Source organism: Balaenoptera acutorostrata, chromosome 10 (assembly GCF_949987535.1).
Source record: "Balaenoptera acutorostrata chromosome 10, mBalAcu1.1, whole genome shotgun sequence".
Classification (NCBI taxonomy): Eukaryota; Metazoa; Chordata; class Mammalia; order Artiodactyla; family Balaenopteridae; genus Balaenoptera; species Balaenoptera acutorostrata.
Genome location: NC_080073.1, coordinates 39778864 through 39801852, shown reverse-complemented (window position 1 = coordinate 39801852; position 22989 = coordinate 39778864). Strand labels below are relative to the sequence as shown.

At 40.0% G+C, this 22989-nt stretch overlaps 1 protein-coding gene and 1 non-coding gene across 2 annotated transcripts in view; one reads left to right on the top strand and one right to left on the bottom strand.

Annotated features, from left to right (window-relative positions):
* PRKAR2A (protein kinase cAMP-dependent type II regulatory subunit alpha) overlaps window positions 1–22989 on the bottom strand; it is an 84115-nt gene that overhangs the window by 35563 nt on the left and 25563 nt on the right. Inside the window, exon 2 of the mRNA XM_007168901.2 lies at window positions 6140–6175. Within this exon, the coding sequence (XP_007168963.2) occupies window positions 6140–6175 (36 nt within the window). The remainder of the gene's footprint in view (window positions 1–6139; window positions 6176–22989) is intronic.
* TRNAA-UGC (transfer RNA alanine (anticodon UGC)) lies at window positions 21434–21506 on the top strand. The gene has a single exon. It is a non-coding gene; the product is annotated as a tRNA-Ala (tRNA).

Genomic DNA, 22989 nt, shown 5'->3' with positions numbered 1-22989 from the left:
TTTTTATATTTTTAGACAATGTAACTGAGGCAACAAATGTTATAGTTTTTAAGTCTTAAGGTACAGCACTATGATTTAAACAAAAGTAGTTATTTTCATTAAAATTATTAATGTTTCTATTTGTGAAAAAACATTATATCTTTATTTTTTTAAACTGGTTTTCATTTTTTCCCTTTTCTTTTGAACATCAGACTCGGTTCCCTTTTCCCTCTTCCTTTGTTTACCCTCAACCTCTCTACTTCTTTCTGGTACCGATCCCGAATTACTTTTCTCATTTTCTATAAAAAAAATCCATTTTTAAGTGTCTATGTGATTGTTGCCCCTTATGGTTCTACACATCAGGAAACCTGTCTCAGTGCGGGGAGTCCCAGAGTCTGTGTCATGCCCTATGCAGCCTCAAGACCTACAATGAATGTCGGGCTTCCCTGGTGGCGCAGTGGTTAAGAATCCACCTGCCAATGCAGCGGGCATGGGTTCGAGCCCTGGTCCGGGAAGATCTCACACGTCACGGAGCAACTAAGCCCGTGCGCCACAACTACTGAGCCTGTGTGCCACAACTACTGAAGCCCACGCGCCTAGAGCCTGTGTTCTGCAACCAAGAGAAGTCACCACAATAAGCCCGCGCATGGCAACGAAGAGTAGCCCCCGCTCGCCTCAACTAGAGAAAGCCCGCGCACAGCAAAGACCCAACGCAGCCAAAAATCAATCAATCAATAAATGCATTAAAAAAAAAAAAAGACCTACACTGAATGTCATGAGATGGTCAAGACCTATTGAAGATGAAGACTAAAAGAGCAGCACAGCCCCTCATTTGAGGGAATTAATTTTGCCACAGTTCTCCAGCAGATGTCACTAGTTAGTAATAGGAAACTGTACAAAGTAACAATAGATTATCCAGCAGAATTTCCTCTTCTAAATTTTAACTGGTGCTTCTTCCATCCAGAAACGTGAATCACTAAAATGTGTTTGTGAGAGAAAATCCCCTCATTTCTACAAAGAAATGAGCCCAGATCCTGGTCACAGGCATGAGGCCCTGTGCTGTCCTGCCAGTGCCCATGAAGAGTTGATACAGCCTGGGTATATTAGTCAGCTAGGGCTGCCATAACAAAATACTACAGACTGGGTGGCTTAAACAACAGAAATTTATGAAACAAAAGGGCTTTTCTTTTTTGGATGAAGTTTTTTTTTTTTAATATTTATTTATTTATTTGGCTGCATTGGATCTTACTTGCAGCACGTGGGATCTTTCATTGTGCCACGTGAGCTTCTCTCTAGTTGTAGCGCACGGGCTGCACAGCGCGTGGGGCTCAGTAGTTTTGGCACGTGGGCTCTACAGTGCGTGGGCTTAGTTGCCCTGTGGCATGTGGGATCTTAGTTCCCCAACCAGGGATTGAACCCTCATCCCCTGCATTGGAAGGAGGATTCTTAACCACTGGACCACCAGTGAAGTCCCTGGATGAAGTTTTTAAATTAACAGAATCAAACTAACATTTCAAACTGAAAGACAGTTATCACTAATTTAGAACTATGTCAAGAAAACTGCCTTTAAGGAATTTATGGACTCTCTTCATTTGATGCATTTATCACTTGATGTAGAGGGACTGTTCTGCTAGAAGGATTTGGAAGGCACAGCTTTTCAATTCCAGTGATTTGCAAGGGAGAGGCAGCATCAAGGAGGGGAAAAGCTCATCTTTGAAGCTACACTCACTGGAGTCTGAGCTTAGGTCCATCTATTGCTCACTCACTATTTCTCTACGTACCCAGTCCTTGGTCTCTTCAATGCTAAGAGGGGATAACAATACTAGAACCATGTTAAAGGGTTAATAATAGGAGGTGACATCTAAACCCGGAGGCCGGGCTCACAGGAGACACTCAACAACTGTTAGCTCTCCTATGCTGCTTTACTTTCCAGATTATTATTCAGTCAGACACCCTGAGTTGTTGAAGTCTCTTCTGCAGTGTTTGACACAGCACATGTCCTCACACAACTAGTTTTAGCTGAAATCCTTGGATCACATCAGGAGCCCATTCCTCAACTATCTTTCCAATTTTATTTTATCTCTCTCCTACAGCCAGAGCAGCCAGGTCCAGTTTATCCCCCTTCAAGTTCTTAAGACATTCTTCCACCTAGAATGCATCCCTCTTGGTACTGGCCAAATAGTAACCATGTTTTTCAACTTCCAGTGCAATTTCTGCCTCCCTCCAAGAAGTGTCTCTTGATTTTTTTTCTGCCTCCAGTAATTTCTCTTCCTGATTCCTCAACCCTTCCTTTGTTCCTTCCTTCTGAAGAATGCGAGTGAGCAATACACAAAGTAGCTTTGGTGAGATATGGGAGCAAAAGTCTGACTAGAATGGGCTTAAGAGAGAATAGAAGAGAAACTAGAAATATGGACAATTCTTTCAAGGGGTTTTGCTATAAAGATATGGAGAGAGAAAGGGTGGTAGCTAGAGAGGGAAGAGTGATTTTTTAAAGTTTTATTTTTAAGAATGGAGAGCCAATGATATGTTTCTTTGCTGAGAAAAATAATCCAGTTGAATAAAGATTATGCAGGATAAAGAACAGGTAACTGCTGGAAGGATGAAGGGTTGAGATCTAGTGTACAGGTGGACAACTGGACTCACAGGCAGATTAAGAAGGATAGATGGGGTGGGAGCCTATGGAAATTCTCTTCTGTTTCCTTAGTTAAATTGAGAGGAAGATTATCTGACAGGAATGAGGATGGGGGAGGAGGTGTTGGAGGTTTGGAGAGAGAGAAGAAATGAAAGACTTACCTAGGAGAACAGGGGCGTGAAAGAAGTATAGAAACACAGTATGATTGCTGTCATCAAGAGCCTACTAGAAGTTAATGATCATGAACTGAAATAAGATCAGTCAACAGGAATGCGTATTTTCCCTCAACCAAGTACAGCTGTAGTGCAGACACAATAAGTGGAGAATTGGGTTTAACCACAGTGTGGTTTAGCCAAGAAAATAAAAAGGGAAAAGTGAATTGAGGGAAGGTGTCAGGGAGTGGTTATAATCACTGATCAAGAAATTTAAGGTTAGTAAAGAGGAAGCGAGAAAGTGAAAAGGAGACAGGATCAATGAGTTGTGAGAGCTGGAGTGGGACAGCAAAGGAGCTGTTAGAAGACAGCAGGCAGTGGTGGGAGACTGGGATCACTGCTTGAGAATATGAAGAGTTGTAATGCTGGTCCTACCACAATACAACCATGGAAATGAGTGGCTGAAGTAGGGTGGAAGACAAGAACCTTGGAAAAGAGGAGGTCAAGGAATGGAAGGACCAGACTGGAAGGATTATCTATGTGGAAATAAGAAGGAACAACCTGGGGGTTATTAGAGGACAAAAACAACGAGGGGCAGTGGCTGGTAGAGTATAATGTGAGGTTTGAAGTAGAGGGTTTTAGGGAGGAGGGAGAGAGAATGGCCTGGAAGCAACAATGAGGAACAGTAGAGATATTCACCCACCTCCTGTCAGTGTTACAAGGAAGGTGAACGAGAAATGAGCCATTTGAAAAGCCTGCAGGGCAGGCCAAGTTTCAGCTAGATCAGGAAGATGAAGACTGCACTCAGAGAACAGGCTCTGTTCTCTGAGTTTACGGATTTAGCTGAAGACTGACCAAGAGTTCCAGAGGGTATAAGAAAGGGCACATAGGGATGCGAAGGGTAGTGCTTAGGAACCATGCTACCTGTGGGCACTTTATCACCTCAACTGTTGCAAGTTACTTAACCTCTGCTTTGCCCCAGGTTTCCCTATCCATACAATGGGATAATCATAGCATGTATCTCATAGTGTTAGTGTGAGGATTATATTCAACAATACAAGGCAGGCATTTAGAAAGACCTTAAAAATGTGCACCTAGCACACAGCCTGCACTCAAAAAATGTTAGCTATTGCTAACAAGCTATTTGCTCTCCTGCATAATTATTTTGGACTCTATTAAGAATCCTTTTTTTTCACTTAACATTTGAATGATATTAAAAAGTTTTAACTCTTCAGTAAGACTGTAAAAGCTAAGGGTAGGGATAATACCAAGTACTCATCTGAGTCCTCCACAAAGTTCAAGGACTGAACCACATTGACGGAGAGGATACGCAGCAATTCATCTGTGACCGTCTGTGACCTCTGGAGGAGATGTCACTGCACTCTCCATTCCCCAGGCCTGCCCTACAGATGTCAAGAGCTATTACTAATCTTTGGGTAAAAAGGGGTGCAGGGATGAACAGAAACGGGAGATAGTAGCTCATGGGTCTCATACTAGCCTCAATTTCTATTCTATTTCCTCTCTGTAAGGCTTTTTTTTTTTTCTTTTTTGGTTGCACCTCACGGGATGTTGGGACCCCCCCAACTAAGGATCGAACCCGTGCCCCCTGCAATGGAAGTGCAGAGTCCTAACCACTGGACCACCAGGGAAGTCCTGTCTCTGTAAATGACTTTCTATAAGTAACAGCACATTCTTCAAACTCCTTTCAACAAACTTTGGTGTACAACCTTACCAAAAACTTTCTGAAAACATAAATGAGCAGATTTTCTCAAAGAAAATGACTGAGGGATAGGAAAGAGATTCTGAGCCTTACCAGATGTTAGGTCATATGACAATTTAAAGTCAAGAAACCTTCCCAGAACAAGGGGATATGAAAGAATGATGTGACACATACAGCTTGCATAGCAATTTTGAAACACATAAATATCCCAACTGTACAATCAAATAAACTCTATATGTATCCAAAAGTCAAGCATCTTATTATAAGAAAAACTTTCAGAAAACATATTTATCAGCTCTATGAAAAAATGGGGACCTTCTCAGCTTAGGAATAATCATGAAAAAAAAAAAGAGATGTACATAGTCAATAAATATTTACTGAGTACTTGCTCTGTGCCAGGTAGTGTTCAAGGTACCAGTCACAGATCAAAATTTTTGAGTCAATAAAAAACAGCAAAATTAAAATAAGTAGCACACCAACCTGGAAAATTTTGTATTAAAAATTTCAAAAGGTTAAAGATCATGATAGGGGCTTCCCTGGTGGCGCAGTCGTTAAGAATCTGCCTGCCAATGCAGGGGACATGGGTTTGAGCCCTGGGCCAGGAAGATCCCACACACCGTGGAGCAACTAAGCCCACGTGCCACAACTACTGAGCCTGAGCTCTAGAGCCCGTGAGCCACAACTACTGAGCCCTCGTGCCACAACTACTGATGCCTGCACACCTAGAGCCCGTGCTCCGCAACAAGAGAAGCCACTGCAATGAGAAGCCTGCGCACTGCAATAAAGAGTAGCCCCCGCTCTCCGCAACTAGAGAAAGCCCACACACAGCAACGAAGACCCAACATAGCCAAAACTAAATAAATAAATCAATAAATAAATTAAAAAATAAAAATCATGATAGAAATTTATTCACACTTACAAAAAATAATCTAGACCACAAAAGATAAAAGGGAAAAATATCATCAAACTAGTCCCATACAAGAAAATAAAATAGATTTCCCATATTTGGAAAATGTTCATTTTTGGTTAATAATCAAAGGAATCCCAAATAAAACAATTTGAGGTATATCTTACATCTAAATTAAAGGAGTATGTTTGTAAGTCAACAATATAAAAATATATTAAAAAAATAAATGAAAGGAGTAGGCACTGCCTATGTTAGTGAGATGGTGGTGGAAAAGGGGTCTTTGCAGGGTGTCTTTCTCCCTGTAGCCTATTTTGTAGACTATCTCTAGTAAGCAATACACAGAAAAAGCCAAGGCAACACTCAGTCTCTGACCAGAGAATGCTACTTCCAGCACTATTACTGAGGAAGTAATTTAAGTGGCTCAACAATGTAAGCAAGAAGCTAATGGCAAGCATAATATAGAATGTCAGAAGTAGTAATATGAAAAGTTGTTTTTAGAAGCCATAATTATGAACGTGGAAAAATATTAATGACACAAATGAGACAAACTGATTATAGTAATATAAAAATAAGTACATATATACTCAGAACTTAAAATGAAACAGAATGAAGGAACCACAGGTAATTTTTATAATGTTCTATAATGCTATCAACTTACCTTTTTATTAAAAAGATCACTTTATTTTTATTTACGATAATCCCATCTTAAAATAGCATTTCAGTACTATGCTATGAAAAAGAACACATACCTGATACTCGCCGATCAAATCTGTTAGGAACTGGAACTGCAAAACAAAGAAGCAATGTTTAGTCATCATTATATCACATGACCCCATCTTTATCCTCCTTTTTTGCAAAGATCTTTGACAACAGAACTAGGAACCTGAATACCAAGTGGTGGATCAATTCATATTCTTCCATAATCAACCAGAGACAGTGGTTCAACATGATCACATAAAGACAATATAAAGAATAATATATGTCTTTGAAAACAAGCTCTTTATAACTTCAACGTGGGTGGCAATTTTATTTCTGTTCACATACAAGTTCCACCTAACTTGTATCACAGCAAATGAATAAGAAGTCTACTAAATTTACTGGTAATTTTATGATATCAAATAGTTAAATTTTCTTCTTTTAAAGATAATCCCAAGACCTGCTAGACCTGCATTTACATTTCATTTTAAAATAACTTGGGGCTTCCCTGGTGGCGCAGTGGTTGAGTGTCTGCCTGCCGATGCAGGGGACGGGGGTTCGAGCCCTGGTCTGGGAAGATCCCACATGCCGTGGAGCGATTGGGCCCGTGGGCCACGATTGCTGGGCCTGCGCGTCTGGAGCCTGGAGCCTGGAGCCATGCTCCGCGGCAGGAGGGGCCGCGGTGGTGGGAGACCCGCGCAACGCGATGGCGGGTGGCCCCCGCTTGCCGCGGCTGGGGAGGGCCCTCGCACGGAAACGAAGACCCAACACAGCCATAAATAAATAACTTTATAAAATAACTTAATGAGGGACATCCTTGGTGGTGCAGTGGATAAGACTCCTCGTTCCCAATGCAGGGGGCCCAGGTTTGATCCCTGGTCAGGGAACCAGATCCCACATGCATGCCGCAACTAGGAGTTTGCATGCCCGCATGCCACAACTAAGGAGCCCACATGCCACAACTAAGGAGCTGGTGAGCTGCAACTAAGGAGCCCGCCTGCTGCAACTAAGACCTGGTGCAACCAAATAAATTAAAAAATAAATATTTTTTAAAAAATAAAATAAAATAATTTAATGAGTATTACACTAAAATAAAAAATTAACCATGAAGTTATACTCTCCCTCAATACAGGTGGGTTTTCTCCACCCACGGTCACTGTATTAATCAGAAAAATTGATCACGTTTTTAGGTTAAAACAAACAAAAAAAAGTTTTTTTGCTAATTTTTCCTACTTTTCACCTATCATTTCTTATGTTTGATGGTTTTCTAAATTCTTACCACTGAACTATATCATTTAAACAAGGTGGAGGGACTTCCCTGATGGCGCAGCGGTTAAGAATCTGCCTGCCAATGCAGGGGACACGGGTTCGAGCCATGGTCAGGGAAGATCCCACATGCCGCGGAGCAACTAAGCCCATGCAGCCTGTGAGCCACAACTACTGAAGCCCACGCGCCTAGAGCCCGTGCTCCGCAACAAGAGAAGCCACCACAATGAGAAGCCTGCACACCGCAATGAAGGGCAGCCCCCCCGCTCGCTGCAACTAGAGAAAGCCCGCAAGCAGCAACGAAGACCCAATGCAGCCAAAAATAAATAAATTTATTAAAAAAAATAAACAAGGTGGGGTTTTTTTACCTTCAAACATTAATCTGATTAATTTTATTTTAAAAATATATAAAATATGCCTTATAACGCTCCAAAAAAACAGAAATTTGAGGATTAGTGAAAAACAAATTGAAGACGGCTCAGAGAGCCAAACTCTAATGCAAGGTCTCTGAAACAAACATAGACCCAGGAAGGAGGCAAATGCTCATTCATCTTAATAGGATTAGGATTATCTTTTTGTGCAGCACAGGGTCAAAGTCATGTTACTGGAACAAATAGGCAAATAGTCAAAAGAAAACCCCAGCATTCCTGAAAGTACCTACAATAGTCTGTCACTACTTCCTCAATAAAAAGTGGATTAGTCAAAATTAATCCATCCACCAGGAAAGGAAGTGATTCAGTTCAACAAATATAGGTAGAGTACCTAGTACATGCCATGCACTACAGTAGACAATTTGGGAGACATTAGTAAACAAAACAAAGATCCCTGATTTCATGGAGCTTGCATTCTAGCTTGAGAGATGTGGGAGAGTTTCCTTTGATCATTTGAAACACATGTGCTTGTCACTCAGACGGATGAAATGTACACCAGCATAAGCCCTCAACCCAGGCCTCATGAAATTTCCATAATTAAAACCCCATCAAACATTAGTATACAACCTAAAATTATAAAGTACACAGTGAAACAATTTAGTATGGGTGCTATCAGGGGATACTTCAAACAAAGGGTTAGATATCAAGATTATAGAACTATCATAAAGAAAGAACAGTGTGTTTAAAACAAAGACATAAAAGAAGGAATCAAAATTTTAAAATGCAAACTTAAAATCAATACTTTCATATATCATGCAAAAAAGACAAAATGATTTTTTAAATTCCTAAAGCACTTCCTCTGTGAAAGAGTTCAAAAGTACTTTAAAAAAAAAGGTGACTTGCAGTGTAAAATATAATTAAAAACACAAACATGCTGCCTGATAAATCTATGTGTTATTTCATTTTAAATTATTACACATCTTATAAGCTTTTATAAGGCCAGAGGAAACAGCTGCAGTTGGAGCAAGATACAATGTCAAGGCACAGAGAATGTAATTAATGACTACAGCAGACAGAGACCATCTATTGTAATTTCACCACTGCTTAAATAGCCCAAAACAGAGCACATCAGAGTTTATGTGGGTCAAAGTATTCAACCAGTATAAGTATGAGAAAATCTTCCAGCAGAAAACAGTGCCTAAAATGCTCTCCTTTTCTATTATAAACAAATACATAGGGAATAGGAAGACTTAAAATTTAGGTTACCTGATCTGAAAACATGTGCCTCAAAAATATTAACAAATGCAATCTCAGTGGAAACTAAAAGTCATTATTCCTGATTAAATGAACTCATAAATGCTGACATACCCTGAAATTAAAACATGGTTCTTTGAGCAGGTAGAATATTTTATGTGGTGAATATTAAGAACATGCTGGAGAATTTGAAAACATTTCCCAAAGTCTCTCCTATTTTAAACTGAAACATGATGGACAAGATAATAGAATCTTCACTATGAACATGGTAGGATACGGCATAAAAACCTGGAGAACAGGGACTTCCCTAGTGATGCAGTGGTTAAGACTCCGCCCTCCCAATGCAGGGGACCCGAGTTCGATCCCTGGTCAGGGAACTAGATCCCACATGCATGCCGCAACTAAGAGTTCATATGCCACAACTAAGGATCCGGCAAGCCACAACTAAGGAGCCCACGTGCCGCAACTAAGGAGTCCTCAAGCTGCAACTAAGGATCCGGCAAGCCACAACTAAGGAGCCCACCTGCCACAACTAAGACCTGGTGCAACCAAATAAATAAATATTAAAACCAAACCAAACCAAACCCGGAGAACATAATCCAAGCACAGCTACGGCAGGGCAAAGCTCAGGACTTAAGATTCTACAACTGCTGTGGCAAATAGGCACACTCAACTTAAAGCTGGGCTGGTAGGATGTTAGCAACACCAGCTATGTACAGAGGCAAATAACAGAAGCAGGGCATTAATGAGGGCCTTGTGTTTGGAGGACCTCAGCATAGTAAAACATAGCACAGCACAGTAAATCTCAAAAGTGGACTACAAGGCAGCTGTTAGGGCAGGCCCATTAGAGTCGTTAATCACAACAAACGGATTGCCAGGAAGGGCTGCCACCAATGGGTGGCAATTGTGCTGGGCCTCCGTAGGCGGGGGTGAAAGTGCATCTCTGGGCAGATGAAATAACTTGACGAAAGCCCCAAGGGCAAGAAAGTTTTTGGAGAGTGTAAATGTCCCAGGGTGCCTGGAAACATAGATGAGGGAGAAGCAGGGTGTCAAAGGAGGAACACTCAATGATGCAAGAAAAGTCCAAGAAAAGTGCCGAGTAACCCATTTAGGGTTCTGAGACCCAATCAATAAACTATGGGACTCGTTGGTTCACAATTAAGAAAAAAGACAGAGAAGGGAAGGGAAGGAAAACAGAGAAGACAAAAAAAATCCACCATGATTTCACACACAAATTCATTCTGCTTTCTCTATGGGTCAGAAGAGGGAAAGAATGCTACTATTCTTTCTTTTAAAATTTTTTTTTATTTTTAAAATTTATTTATTATTAATTTTTTTGGAGTATGGTTGCTTTACAATGTTGTGTTAGCCTCCACTGCACAACAAAATGAATCAGCCATACACATACAGATATCCCCTCCCTTTTGGACTTCCCTCCCATTTAGGTTACCACAGTGCATTAGGTAGAGTTCCCTGTGCTATACAGTATGTTCCCATCAGTTGTCTATTTTATACATAGTATCAATAATGTATATGTGTCAATCCTAGTCTCCCAATTCCTCCCACCCCACCCCTTTCCCCCTTGGTATCCATACATTTGTTCTCTACATCTGTGTCTCTGTTTCTGCCTTGCAAATAAGATCATCTATACCATTTTTCTAGATTTCACATATATGTTATTATATGATATTTGCTTTTCTCTTTCTGACTTACTTCACTCTGTATGACAGTCTCTAGGTCCATCCACGTCCTACAAATGACCCAATTTCATTCCTTTCTATGGCTGAGTAATATTCCATTGTATATATGAACCACATCTTTATCCATTCCTCTGTCGATGGACGTGTAGGTTGCTTCCATGTCCTGGCTATTGTAAATAGTGCTGCTATGAACACTGGGGTGCATGTGTTTTTTTGAATTATGGTTTTCTCTGGTTATATGCCCAGTAGTGGGATTGTTGGGCCATATGGTAGCTCTATTTTTAGTTCTTTAAGGAACCTCCATACTGTTTTCCATAGTGGCTGTATCAATTTACATCTCCCACCAAGTGTAGGAGAGTTCCCTTTTCTCCACACCCTCTCCAGCATTTATTGTTTGTAGATTTTTTGATCATGGCCATTCTGACTGGTGTGAGGTGATATCCCATTGTAGTTCTGATTTGCTGCTATTCTTTCTTCACTTTTTCATTCTGTAGAATCTTGTGCTGGTTAAACTAGGTACACGGTCATCAAAGTTTAAAGCAAAAGCTCCAATGGTGTGCTTGCCTTGGTGTGGTAGTTTCTGCTGGTACATGTGACCATGTGCTGATAATGAGGCCCATCCCATTGAGCCTTTTCTCTAGTCTGTCCAACAGTTGATATCCATCTTCCCACTATCTACCTACAGAAAACTCCTATCTGACCCTGCTAAGGCCTCTAGTTATATAATTCACATACCTACTTCCTTCCAACACCAAGCTTCCCAAATGAGCTGTTTTGTGAGTGGACCATTCTTTTTTTTGAGGCTTTTGCAACCTGGCTTCCACCTATTATTAAAGTAGCCTCTTATTGTAGTAAATCTGTTATCAATTGTATACCAGTAGTTAAAGGATATCTTCCAAATTTAGCCAGGAATTTTTGAATTTTACTAAATAGTATTTTTAGTTATCTATAGAAATGATAACATGATTTTTTACTTTACCTATTATGATGAATTATATTAACTGGTTTCCTATTTTTTTTAATTAATTAATTCATTTATTTTTGGCTGCATTGGGTCTTCGTTGCTGCTTGCGGGCTTTCTCTGGTTGCTGCAAGCGGGGGCTACTCTTCGTTGCAGAGCGTGAACTTCTCATTGCAGTGGCTTCTCTTGTTGCAGAGCACGGACTCTAGGCGCGTGGACTTCAGTAGCTGTGGCACACGGGCTCAGTAGTTGTGGCTCGTGGGCTCTAGAGTGCAGGCTCAGTAGTTGTGGCGCACAGGCTTAGTTGCTTCGCGGCATGTGGGATCTTCCCAGACCAGGGCTTGAACCCATGTCCCCTGCATTAGCAGGTGGATTCTTAACGACTGCGCCACCAGGGAAGACCTAACTGGTTTCCTATTATTAGTTTCCATAGATCATGCTTATGTTTCTGAATAAAACATACTTACTTGTTAGAAAAATAAAGTAGCCTCTTCTAAAATCACAACTTTTCTCTACATTGTTATTCTATATTGATTATTTCCTCTATCCTTGAACTAAATAAAAATCATTCAATATTGGCTGGTGCCAAATACATATTTATTCATTCAACAAATAATTACTGAGCCCTTCTAGGACAGGCACTGTGCTACCAGTGGGGAAATAAAAGTGATTCAGATATGGCTCCTGTGCACAAAGATCTCAGGAGCTAGCTAACCAGTGACCCAAAATAATCATATCATAATCATAATATGTGATATATACTACTACAAAGGCAAGTATAGAGTGCTCTGTGAGCACATAAGAAGAGTATGTAGAGAAAGTGAAGGAAGGTCTGGGTCTACAAAGTAAGGTCTAAGCACGGTTGGGATGGAGTTGAGTGAACCTATGATTTCAGGAAATGAAAGAAGTATGATATGGCATGAGCAATGTGGCAAAACAGCACAGAGATGAAGATGAAGAGGTGAGCAAGGCCTATTTTGGAAGTCATGCTGTGGCAGGGCAATATTCAGAAGTAATAAACTAGTTATTTCTACGTATTTTCTTTTTCCTCCAGCTGCGGGAGAAGAGCAGGAACAAAGATTTAAGTACCTGATAAAGAGTTCCTTGGATGTGACTGCAAAACCAGAAGGGAAAATCTGGAGAATAATGACCAAGACTTAATGAGAGATGAAGTATTAACTGGAAGAAGAGAAAAGAAAGGATTACCTACCCCAATAATAGGGAGTGTCAGGAAAGTCCTCCAGTATAGAATACCTACCTATCTTCTTGCTCCACTGATTCCCAACCTGGGGGCCCTCTACTTTCCCACAGTCCAGAAGACCTATAAGACCACTGGAGAGAGGATGGGGGCTTGGACACCCCCAAACAAGGTGGAATGGAACAGAACCACTTGGAAATGTTCCCTGTGAGTGGACCAGCTATGGACACAGCACTTCTGTTACAACATGAAGAAACTGGAGCGAAGGGAGTCATCGCAGACTGGATTTTATAAAGATCACTCTGACTGCAGCTGGTGGAGGAAGGAAGCACATTGGCCAGAGATTTACAGAAGATTAAAATCTATGCAGTTTAGGGATAAACTCAATGTTTGCACAATTAAAAAAAATCAAATAAAATTATATACCTACAATTACAAAACACAAAGTATTCAATATGTGTATCATTCAATCTATAAATAAGGGTGCTGTCATGGATACCAAAATCATACAATGTCAGAGTTGCAAAGTATCTACAAATTCATCTAATCTGGCCATGGCAAGTAGGTTTCATCTGACATGAAGACTCTAATTGATGTCACTGGTCTATCTGAATCATCCTGACTCCCTCCTTTCTTTCATTACTCACATCTACTTCATTAATAATTCCATCTGTTCTCCCATCCACTTTATTTCTTGAATCAGTCTACCTTTCTCCATATCCACTGTTACCCTAGCCTGAAGTGCATCATTTCTCGCTGGGATGATAGCAACAGCCTCCAAACTTGTCTTCCCAAGGCCCATCTTGTTCCACATCAATCTATTCTCCACACAGTTATCAGAGTGATCTTAAAATTTTGGAAGAAAATCTGGCAGTTTCTGTCAAAATTTTAACTGTGAACTGTCTTTGACCTAGTAATAATTCCACTTCTAGGAATATGTTTTATATATATATATATATATATATATATGTATCACATAATCACTATAGTATTGTATGTAATAGAAAAAAAAATGAGAATAAAAGTTGTCTAGAAAAAGAAGTTAAGGAAACAACTGGTATAGTCAGAATACAAACCTCTATGCAGCCGTTAAAATTTAGGGTGCAACAGACCTATATGAACTGCCAGGGAGACCTTCAAAATATATTGTTATGTGAAAAAAAATTTGCACAAGCACTATATGAAATAACTCTAATTTTCTAGAATTTTGTCTTTAATCAAACTTTTACATATCACAAATTTAAAAGCCAATCAGTACTATAAGGTTATAACTAAGAAAACAACATCAACAAAACGCAGCAGTCTTGTAATCCATCTCTCCCTACTCACAATTCCTGCTCCCCAGAGGCAAATGCAGCAACTCTTTGGGCTGTTTATCCTGAGATTTACTTTATATTTTCAAATAACACAGTTACACTACTAATTCTATGTGTTTTAATTACCTTTTGTCTTTCAACTCTAGAAAAGAGTAGAAATAGGCTTGCAAAGTAGCAGGATAGGATGACCTGGACCCCTGACAACTTCATGAAGCTCCCTGTCCTACTGGCCCTGAACTTTAGGCTTCCTTTAAGTGCTATTATTTTGGATTTTCTGCCACTCACAGACAAACTTAATCTTTTTAAAATTGAAGTATAGTTGATTTATAATATTATATTAGTTTCAGGCATATAACATGATGATTCAATATTTATATAGATTATACTCCATTTAAAGTTATTATAAAACATTGGCTATATTCCCTGTGCTATACATTACATCCTCATGTCTTATTTACTTTATACCTAGTATTTTGTACCTCTTAATTCCCTTCCCCTATCTTGCCCCTCTCCCCACTGGTAATCACTACCTCTCTATATCTGTGAGTCTGTTTCTGTTTGTTATTTTTATTTATTTGTTTTATTTTTTAGATTCCACATATAAGTGAAAACATACAGTATTTGCCTTTCTCTGTCTGACTTATTTCATTAAGCATAATACCTTCCAGGTCCATCCATGTTGTTGCAAATAGCAAAATTTTATTCTTTTTTATGGCCAATATTCCACCGTGTGTGTGTGTGTGTGTGTGTGTGTGTGTATGTATATACACTACATCTTCTTTATCTAGTCTTCTGTTGATGGACACTTAGGTTGCTTCCATATCTTGGCTATTGTAAAGAATGCTGCTGTGAACGTTGGGGTGCATATATCTTTTCAAATTAGTGTTTTCATTTTCTTCAGCTATATATATGACAAACCTAATCTTAGTAAATTCAGAAGCCAAAAGGAAATTCTGCCGATCCAGATGACAAAGAATGCTAGAAAATGTGGAGATGGAATAACAACATATAACATTTATGTGCCAGGATCTGCCCTAAACACTTTATGGTTATAAGTCACTTAATTCTCATACAAACCTTATGAGGTACTACTTAGATAAAGAATTTACGGCAAGAAAGGTTAAATAACTCACTCTGCTAACAAAGGTGAAACCAGACAGGGTGGCAGACAGTCTTAGCTTTACAGCCCATGCTCTTAGCCATACAGGTAGCTATGGAAGGACAACATCTAAAATCACCCTGGGGATGCTAGCAGGGTAACTGGGTAACACTCACATTCGTGCAACTTTGAGAAAGCACCTTCTTTCTTGAAATGCCTAAAATATCTTTTAAAATGAAGTTAAAAGCCCCCATTAGGAATTTGCATCTGGAATCTTAACTGAAAAATTTCTGAGGCTAACTCAGTTTATCAAATATTAGTACTTACAAACTAATCAAAATTTACTGATAAACCAGGTCCAAAACTGAGTACTTTTCTAAGGTCAGCATTAACAGTTTTTTTTACAACTTTTTTTTCACTTAAATTAATTTTAAGTACAAAGACTGAGTCAATATAAAGAAAAACAGAAGTAACCATAACTGTACTTGGCCATAGCTTAACCTCTCAGGGGGGCCTGGGGCTGCAATAGTTAGAGACAGGAGGAGAAAAAAATAAAGTAGCTTTATTTTTCTTAACGTAACAGATTTATAGAGATATAATTCACATACCACATAGTTTACCATTTAAAGTGTACAATTCAATGGTTTTTAGTATATGCAAAGAATTGTGTCTCCATTACTACAATCAATTTTAGATTTTTTTCATCACCCCAAAAAGAAACCCCATACCCATCAGCGCTCACTCCCCATTCCCCCCCCCCCTTAGCCCTAGGCAACCAATAACTTACTGTCTCTATAGATTTGCCTATTCTGGACATTTCACATAAGTAGAATACAACTGGCCTTTTGTAGCACCTATCAGTACTTCATTTCTTTTTGTTGTCAAATATTATTCCATTGTATGGCTATACCACATTCGTTTATCCATTCATCACCTGGTGGACATTTGGGTTTTTTCCACTTTTTGGCTATTAAGAATAATGCTACTATGAACATTCGTGTGTACACATTTTACGTAGATATATGTTTTCATTTCTCTTGGGTATACACCTAGGAGTGAAATTGGTAGGTCATACAGTGACTCCATACTTAGCTTTTTGAGTAACTACCAGACTGTTTTCCATTCCTACCAGCAGTGTACGTGGGTTCCAGTTCTTCCACATCCAAGTCAACACTTGTTATTATGTCTTTTTTATTATAATAATAAGTGGGTATAATATCTCATCATGGTTTTGATTTGCATTTCTAATGACTGATGTAAACTGCTTTATTTATTACTGCTAAAAATCCTTATTTTTGAAGAGCTAACAGGATTTTATTCACTATCATCTTAAAAAATCAAGTCTGCCCCTCTGTGACCTGATGTTGAAAAACAATTCTCAAGTCCATGATCAGTAAGCCAGTCTGGACTTCACGATCATTGTTCTCTTGCTGGCCTTGGATCTTTGTTCTTCAAAGGATCTGTTATAACAGATGTGACAAAACCCACCACCTAACAAGAAAACGTAACTCATCATAATAAAAATCACTAGCTGTTCAACTGGTTCATTAGCTTGTGCTTCGCTACCATTTCTTTCCATTCCTTTATGGCTAGAGTTAGTGTGCAAGTTATTTAGAGCTACAGAGCAAAATCTGAGATACAGGTAATTTTTAAGACCCAATTTATAAACCTGAAGCCCAACACAGTCAAATTTGATTCTACATGCCATTTTTAGTATAATGGTGATCTACTTCTCTGAATCTATCTCCCTCTCTCCCACCATCCCCAAATACCTCTAATGAAGACAAGTGCTTACGGAAACAGCTTTTGGAAAAAAAAAAATCTAAAGAAGGTTTAATTAGATAAAAGATTCTTTATTGGGGCTTCCCTGGTGGCGCAGTGGTTGAGAGTCTGCCTGCTAATGCAGGGGACGCGGGTTCGAGCCCTGGTGTGGGAAGATCCCACATGCCGCGGAGCAACTAGGCCCGTGAGCCACAACTACTGAGCCTGCGCATCTGGAGCCTGTGCTCCGCAACAAGAGAGGCCGCGATAGTGAGAGGCCCGTGCATTGCGATGAAGAGTGGCCCCCGCTTGACACAACTAGAGAGAGCCCTCGCACAGAAACGAAGACCCAACACAGCCAAAAATAAATAAATAAACAAATGTGGGGTTTAAAATGTTCTGATATGAAAAGAGTACTTTAAAAAAAAAAAGGTTCTTTATTATATTAAATTGGGCAGTTGAAGATTATGTGAAAGCAGAAAGGCATCTTAGTACTCTCATCTATCTTGTTCAATTTGTTCTGGCTAATCAAATGTTCTATTATGTAGAATTTCTTTTTTTTTTTTTTTTTTTTTAAAGATTTTATTTATTTATTGATTGATTGATTAATTGATTGATTGATTGATTGCTATGTTGGGTCTTCGTTTCTGTGCTAGGGCTTTCTCCAGTTGTGGCAAGCGAGGGCCACTCTTCATCACGGTGCGCGGGCCTCTCACTACCGCGGCCTCTCCCGTTGCGGAGCACAGGCTCCAGACGCGCATGCTCAGTAGTTGTGGCTCACGGGCCCAGCCGCTCCGCGGCATGTGGGATCTTCCCAGACCAGGGCTCGAACCCGTGTCCCCTGCATTAGCAGGCAGATTCTCAACCACTGCGCCACCAGGGAAGCCCCTATTATGTAGAATTTCTATATAAGATCAACAAACGTGCTCCCTAAACACTAAAATTTAATTGGGTTGATTCTCAAACCTTCTTGGTGAATAAGTGAAAAACTAAAGTGAGGGTAAAGGACAACCAACTTTTGGCTTGGATACCACTGAGATGGAGAATAAAGAAAGTTCTGAGGCTAGTGACGCTGACCAAAAATGGAGTCAGACGAGATGTGGTCTATCTTTTTATAGACATGCTCTATTTAACCTTTTTTCTTGAAAAACCTTATCACCAATGACCAGCTTCATTTCTTTTTCATTTAATAGAAAAAAATTTACATGGAATGAGCTTTTTTAAAGTATTAACTATTTTATAACTGTTTCTACCACTTTTGCCACTTTTATGGTTGATATCTTGCTTCTTGTGGGGTGAAACTATAACACATTTAATGATCTAAACTAAAGGAAGCCGACTCCAAAAAAAAGCAGGAAAAGTTGGGTCATTCTTATTTTCTTCAGGCAAGGAGAGAAGTCTAAAAAGTATCAATGCTGACCACCTGAAGAAACTAAGTAACATGAAAAAGATGGTAACTCTTTGCATAGTGAGACTTTAACTTTATAAAAGATACAAAATAAACAGACATTTCTAAGCTTTTGAGATCAGCAAATTCAGAAATAAATTTTCTTAATGGTATAGGCAGTTTGTTTGGTAAAGCACTGTGGAGGCATCCACTGGATAATAAATAAAGCTTTCTCTTGAGTAGAACTCAGGCACCAGATGCAGCTGGGCCATGCTCCTCACTCCCTGGGCGGCTGGCAGCTCACTGTCACCCTCTGTCCCTTCCCCATTCTATTGGATCTCCCTGACACCTAACATTGTGGAATAGCCCTACTTTTGAAATTCTCCTTTCCACTGTCTTGGCCAAACATTTTCCATGTCTCCTCACACCTTTCTGGTTCCTTTCTGGAAGCCTCAGGCTTCCTTCTTCGGCCATCTTTTCTGCACAACTTTTGTAGCAATGTCATTCTGTTCCTACACACACACACACATACACACACACACACAAACACACACACACACACTCAAATCTATTTAAATAGTCCTACCTTGTTCCTGAGCTCCAGACTTCTATTTCTAGTTGCCTCTGGGGGTTTGCACTTGAATCGTTGAGGCCAAATCTGTACAAGGTCTCCCCGTCACCATCACCACCAAAGTCCGTCTCTACCTTCTCCCTCCGCTTCACCGCATTACCCTTCCCACCCCCTACCCCACACACACACATTCAATTGGGCACGAAGACTTGCTGAGCCTGCTCCTGAAATCTGTGTCTACTCTCTATGCCTCCTCTAGCCTCTTTAAAAGAACACCCCCAGCAAGCACCCCATGTAGCTTCCATGCAGCTCTGGAAATCTTCCAAGTATAGACTACTAACTACATCACTCCCCTGATAAATAAAATCTCTGACAGCTTGCCATTGTCTCTGCATAAGGTCCAAAATATTTCTTTCCAGGACTTTTCACAATCTGACTTTTATTTCACTTTGCTAATCTTTTTTTTTTTTTTAACTTATTTATTTATTTATTTTTGGCTGCGTTGGGTCTTAGTTTCTGTGCAAGGGCTTTCTCTAGTTGTGGTGAGCGGGCGCCACTCTTCATCGCGGTGCGCGGGCCTCTCACTATCGCGGCCTCTCTTGTTGCGGAGCACAGGCTCCAGACGCGCAGGCTCAGTAGTTGTGGCTCACGGGCCCAGTTGCTCCGCGGCATGTGGGATCTTCCCAGACCAAGGCCCGAACCCGTGTCCCCTGCACTGGCAGGCGGATTCTCAACCACTGCACCACCAGGGAAGCCCTCACTTTGCTAATCTTAATGCCTGCCACTTCCTGCCTCACCAAGCTACAGATTTTATAATCTGAGGTTTCTGTGCCCTTGCTTCTTCTTTAAACCAGTCTACAAAAATATTCTTGTCTTTCTGTGCCTGGCAAACAGCACTTGCTTTGTTGGTCTATGTTCCCAGGTAGAAGGGGAGCTTCTCAAAAGTAGTGGTCATGTCTACCTCATCTTGGAATCTCTACAGTGGCCTTGGAATCAGTACAGTGGCCTGACACACAGTAGGCACACAGATGTTTGAGTTGGAGTAGGGAATGTGTTGCTGATATCCTAGGACCAATATTTCTCAAACTTCTTTTTTGACAGTAAAAAAAAAATTTAATGTATAGAACCGGAAAGTAGAATGGTGGTTACCAGAAGGTGGGGGTGGGGGGTGGAGAGGGAAGTTGTTGTTTAATGGGTATAGAGTTTCAGATTTGTACAATAAAAGTGTTCTGCATATTGTCTAATTTTCATGCTTTCATTCATTTACAACGTGCGCCTTCCCCTTACCCTTGCAGGTTTCCCCTTTCCCTTGTAGGTTCACTCTCCTATGCCTGTCCTTTAAAACTAGGGTCCTCAAAGTGTCTGTCAGTCAGAGGCCCTCTGCTTCTCACTCTGTTCTCTCACCCTGGAAGATTTCATTCATACCTATAGCTTCAAGTAACGACCCACCCTCATACCTCTGGCCTAGATCTCTTCAGCGAGCTCTAGATGAGAATATTAGATGGCCCACTTGTCATCTCCTGCTTAACTCAGGAGACCTCAAACTCATATATCCACTATCAAGCTCATGATCTTCCCATCTTCTCAAAGCTGAAGGCTTTCTCATGTTCTTTATCTTAATAAAGAGCACTGCTGTCCATTCAAATGCATAGGCCAAAAAATATAGGTGTCTTCTTTGATAGTTCTCTCTCCACATACCCCATATCCAATCCATTCCTAAGACCTGGCCATCATCTTACCTTCTACATGAGCCCTGAATCCATCTTCAACACCCACCCCCTTCAACTCAGGCAAACATCATCTCAAGCCTCAATTATAGTAATAGCCTCTTAATAAATTACCTGTACCAGCTCTAGCCCTCTCCAAATCCCTTTTCTACCTAGCTGCTAGAATGATCTTTTCTAACCATAATCCTCATTACTCACACCCCATGACGTAAAATTATTCAGTGGCCTTCTCACTGGGCTTCAGATAAGGACAAAACTCTGATCATGCTCTCCTTACTCTCTGCATTCTGGCCGCCACACTGGTCTCCTCACCAAGTTCCCTCTCACTTCAAGGGCTTGTCTTAGAATGCTTTTCTCACCACTTTGCTTAGTTAACTCCTATTTCAAACTTTGGAATTGAGAGAGTAGTCACTTCTCTCAGGGAAGCCATATTTGACCTACCTGGTGAGCTCAGATGCCTATTACAGGCTCTGAGGAAACAAAGTGCCTTTCCTTCAAAGCAGTGAAGCCACAGGTACAATGCTAGAACAATCTGAGCGATTATTTGGTTGATGTTGGTGTCCCCTACAGGACTGTGAGCTCTTCCCAAGGGAAGGAGTTAAGTCTGTTTCTACTTACCAGTGTATTCCCAATGCTTAGCACAGGACAGATTTTCAGTATATATTTGCTGAATGTGTTTTTATTAAATACCTACTGTGTGCCAGAAGTACATAAAAACATTCATCTTCCAGGGACTTCCCTGGTGGTCCAGTGGTTAAGACTCTGCACTTGCAATGCAGGGGGCACGGGTTCGAACCCTGGTTGGGGAACTAAGATCCCACATGCCGCAGGATGCGGCCAAAAAAAAAAAAAAAAAAAAATTCATCCTCCAGAAAACCTGGAGAGTTGATGATCACAAGCGTAAAGATTTCAGTGAATGGACAATCAGGAATCCAAAGACACTATAAAATGTCCTTAGCAGCTCTAGTCATTGCCACCAAACACTGGAAATAGATGAATGAATAAAATGTGACATCTATACAATGAAATACTACTCAGCAATTAAAAAAAACCCAAACTATTGATAACATAACTTGGATGAATCTCAAAGACATTATGCTGAGTGAAAAAAGTCTCAAAATATACATATTGTATGACTCTATTTATATAACATTCTTAAAAAGACAAAACTAGTGACAGAGAACAGATCTAGTGATAGGCAACAGTGGTTGCCAGGAGCTAGGGGTTAGTAGAAAATGCGACTATAATACCACAAAGTGGGTTTTTGGGGTGATGGAATTGCTCTATATCCTGATTGTGGTGGTGGTTACACAAATCTATATATGTGCTAAAATTCACAGAACTATAGACCAAAAAAGTAAATTTTATTGTATGATAATATTTAAAAATAAAAATAAATTTAAAAAGAAAAGAAAGAAAAGGTGGCTGACTGATGACCAACAAATCAGATAACTCAGATGAAATTAACAAATTCCTAGAAACACATAAATTACCAGAACTAACTCAGAAGAAATAGAAAATCTCAACAGAGCTATAATAAGTAAGGAGATGGAATCAGTAATTTAAAAACCTCCTAACAAAGAAAAGTCCAGGATCTGATGGCTTCTCTGGTGAATTCTTCCAAACATTTAGAGGAGATTTAATACCACTTCTCCTGAAACTCTTCCCCCCAAATTAGGAAAGGGTATATTTCATAATACATTTTATGAAGCCAGCATTATCCTGATACTAAAGCCAGACAAAGACACCACAAGAAAAAAACCTACAGATCAGTATCTCTTATGAATACAGATGAAAAAATCCTACAAAACAAAACAAAAAACAAACAAAAAAACCCACTAGCAAATCCAACCAAATCCGACAACATTATAAAGATTATATACCATGACCAAGCAGGATTTATCCCAGGCATGCAAGGGTGGTTCGTCATAAGAATATCAAGGTAATGTACCATAGTAATCCAGCCATTGCTATTTTGTTGGTTCTAATTCTGTGCTTTCTAATCAAAGTTCTTATTGACAATCCAACTTCCTAAAGATTTTAATATAAGCGGGTTCCCCAGGTTTGGGGAATATGAGTTCTAGGATCAAGAGAAAAGACTGCCTAACCAATTATTACACCAGACACTGTGGTAGGTATATAGCATATATCATCTTTAATTTTCACCACCCTTGAAAAGCAGTCAAGAATTCCCTTCTTAAGAATGAAAATACCGAAGGTCTGTGCTGTGACAGAGCAAGGATAGAAAGCTGGGTCTACCTAATTCCTGTATAAATCAGTTTCCAATGAATT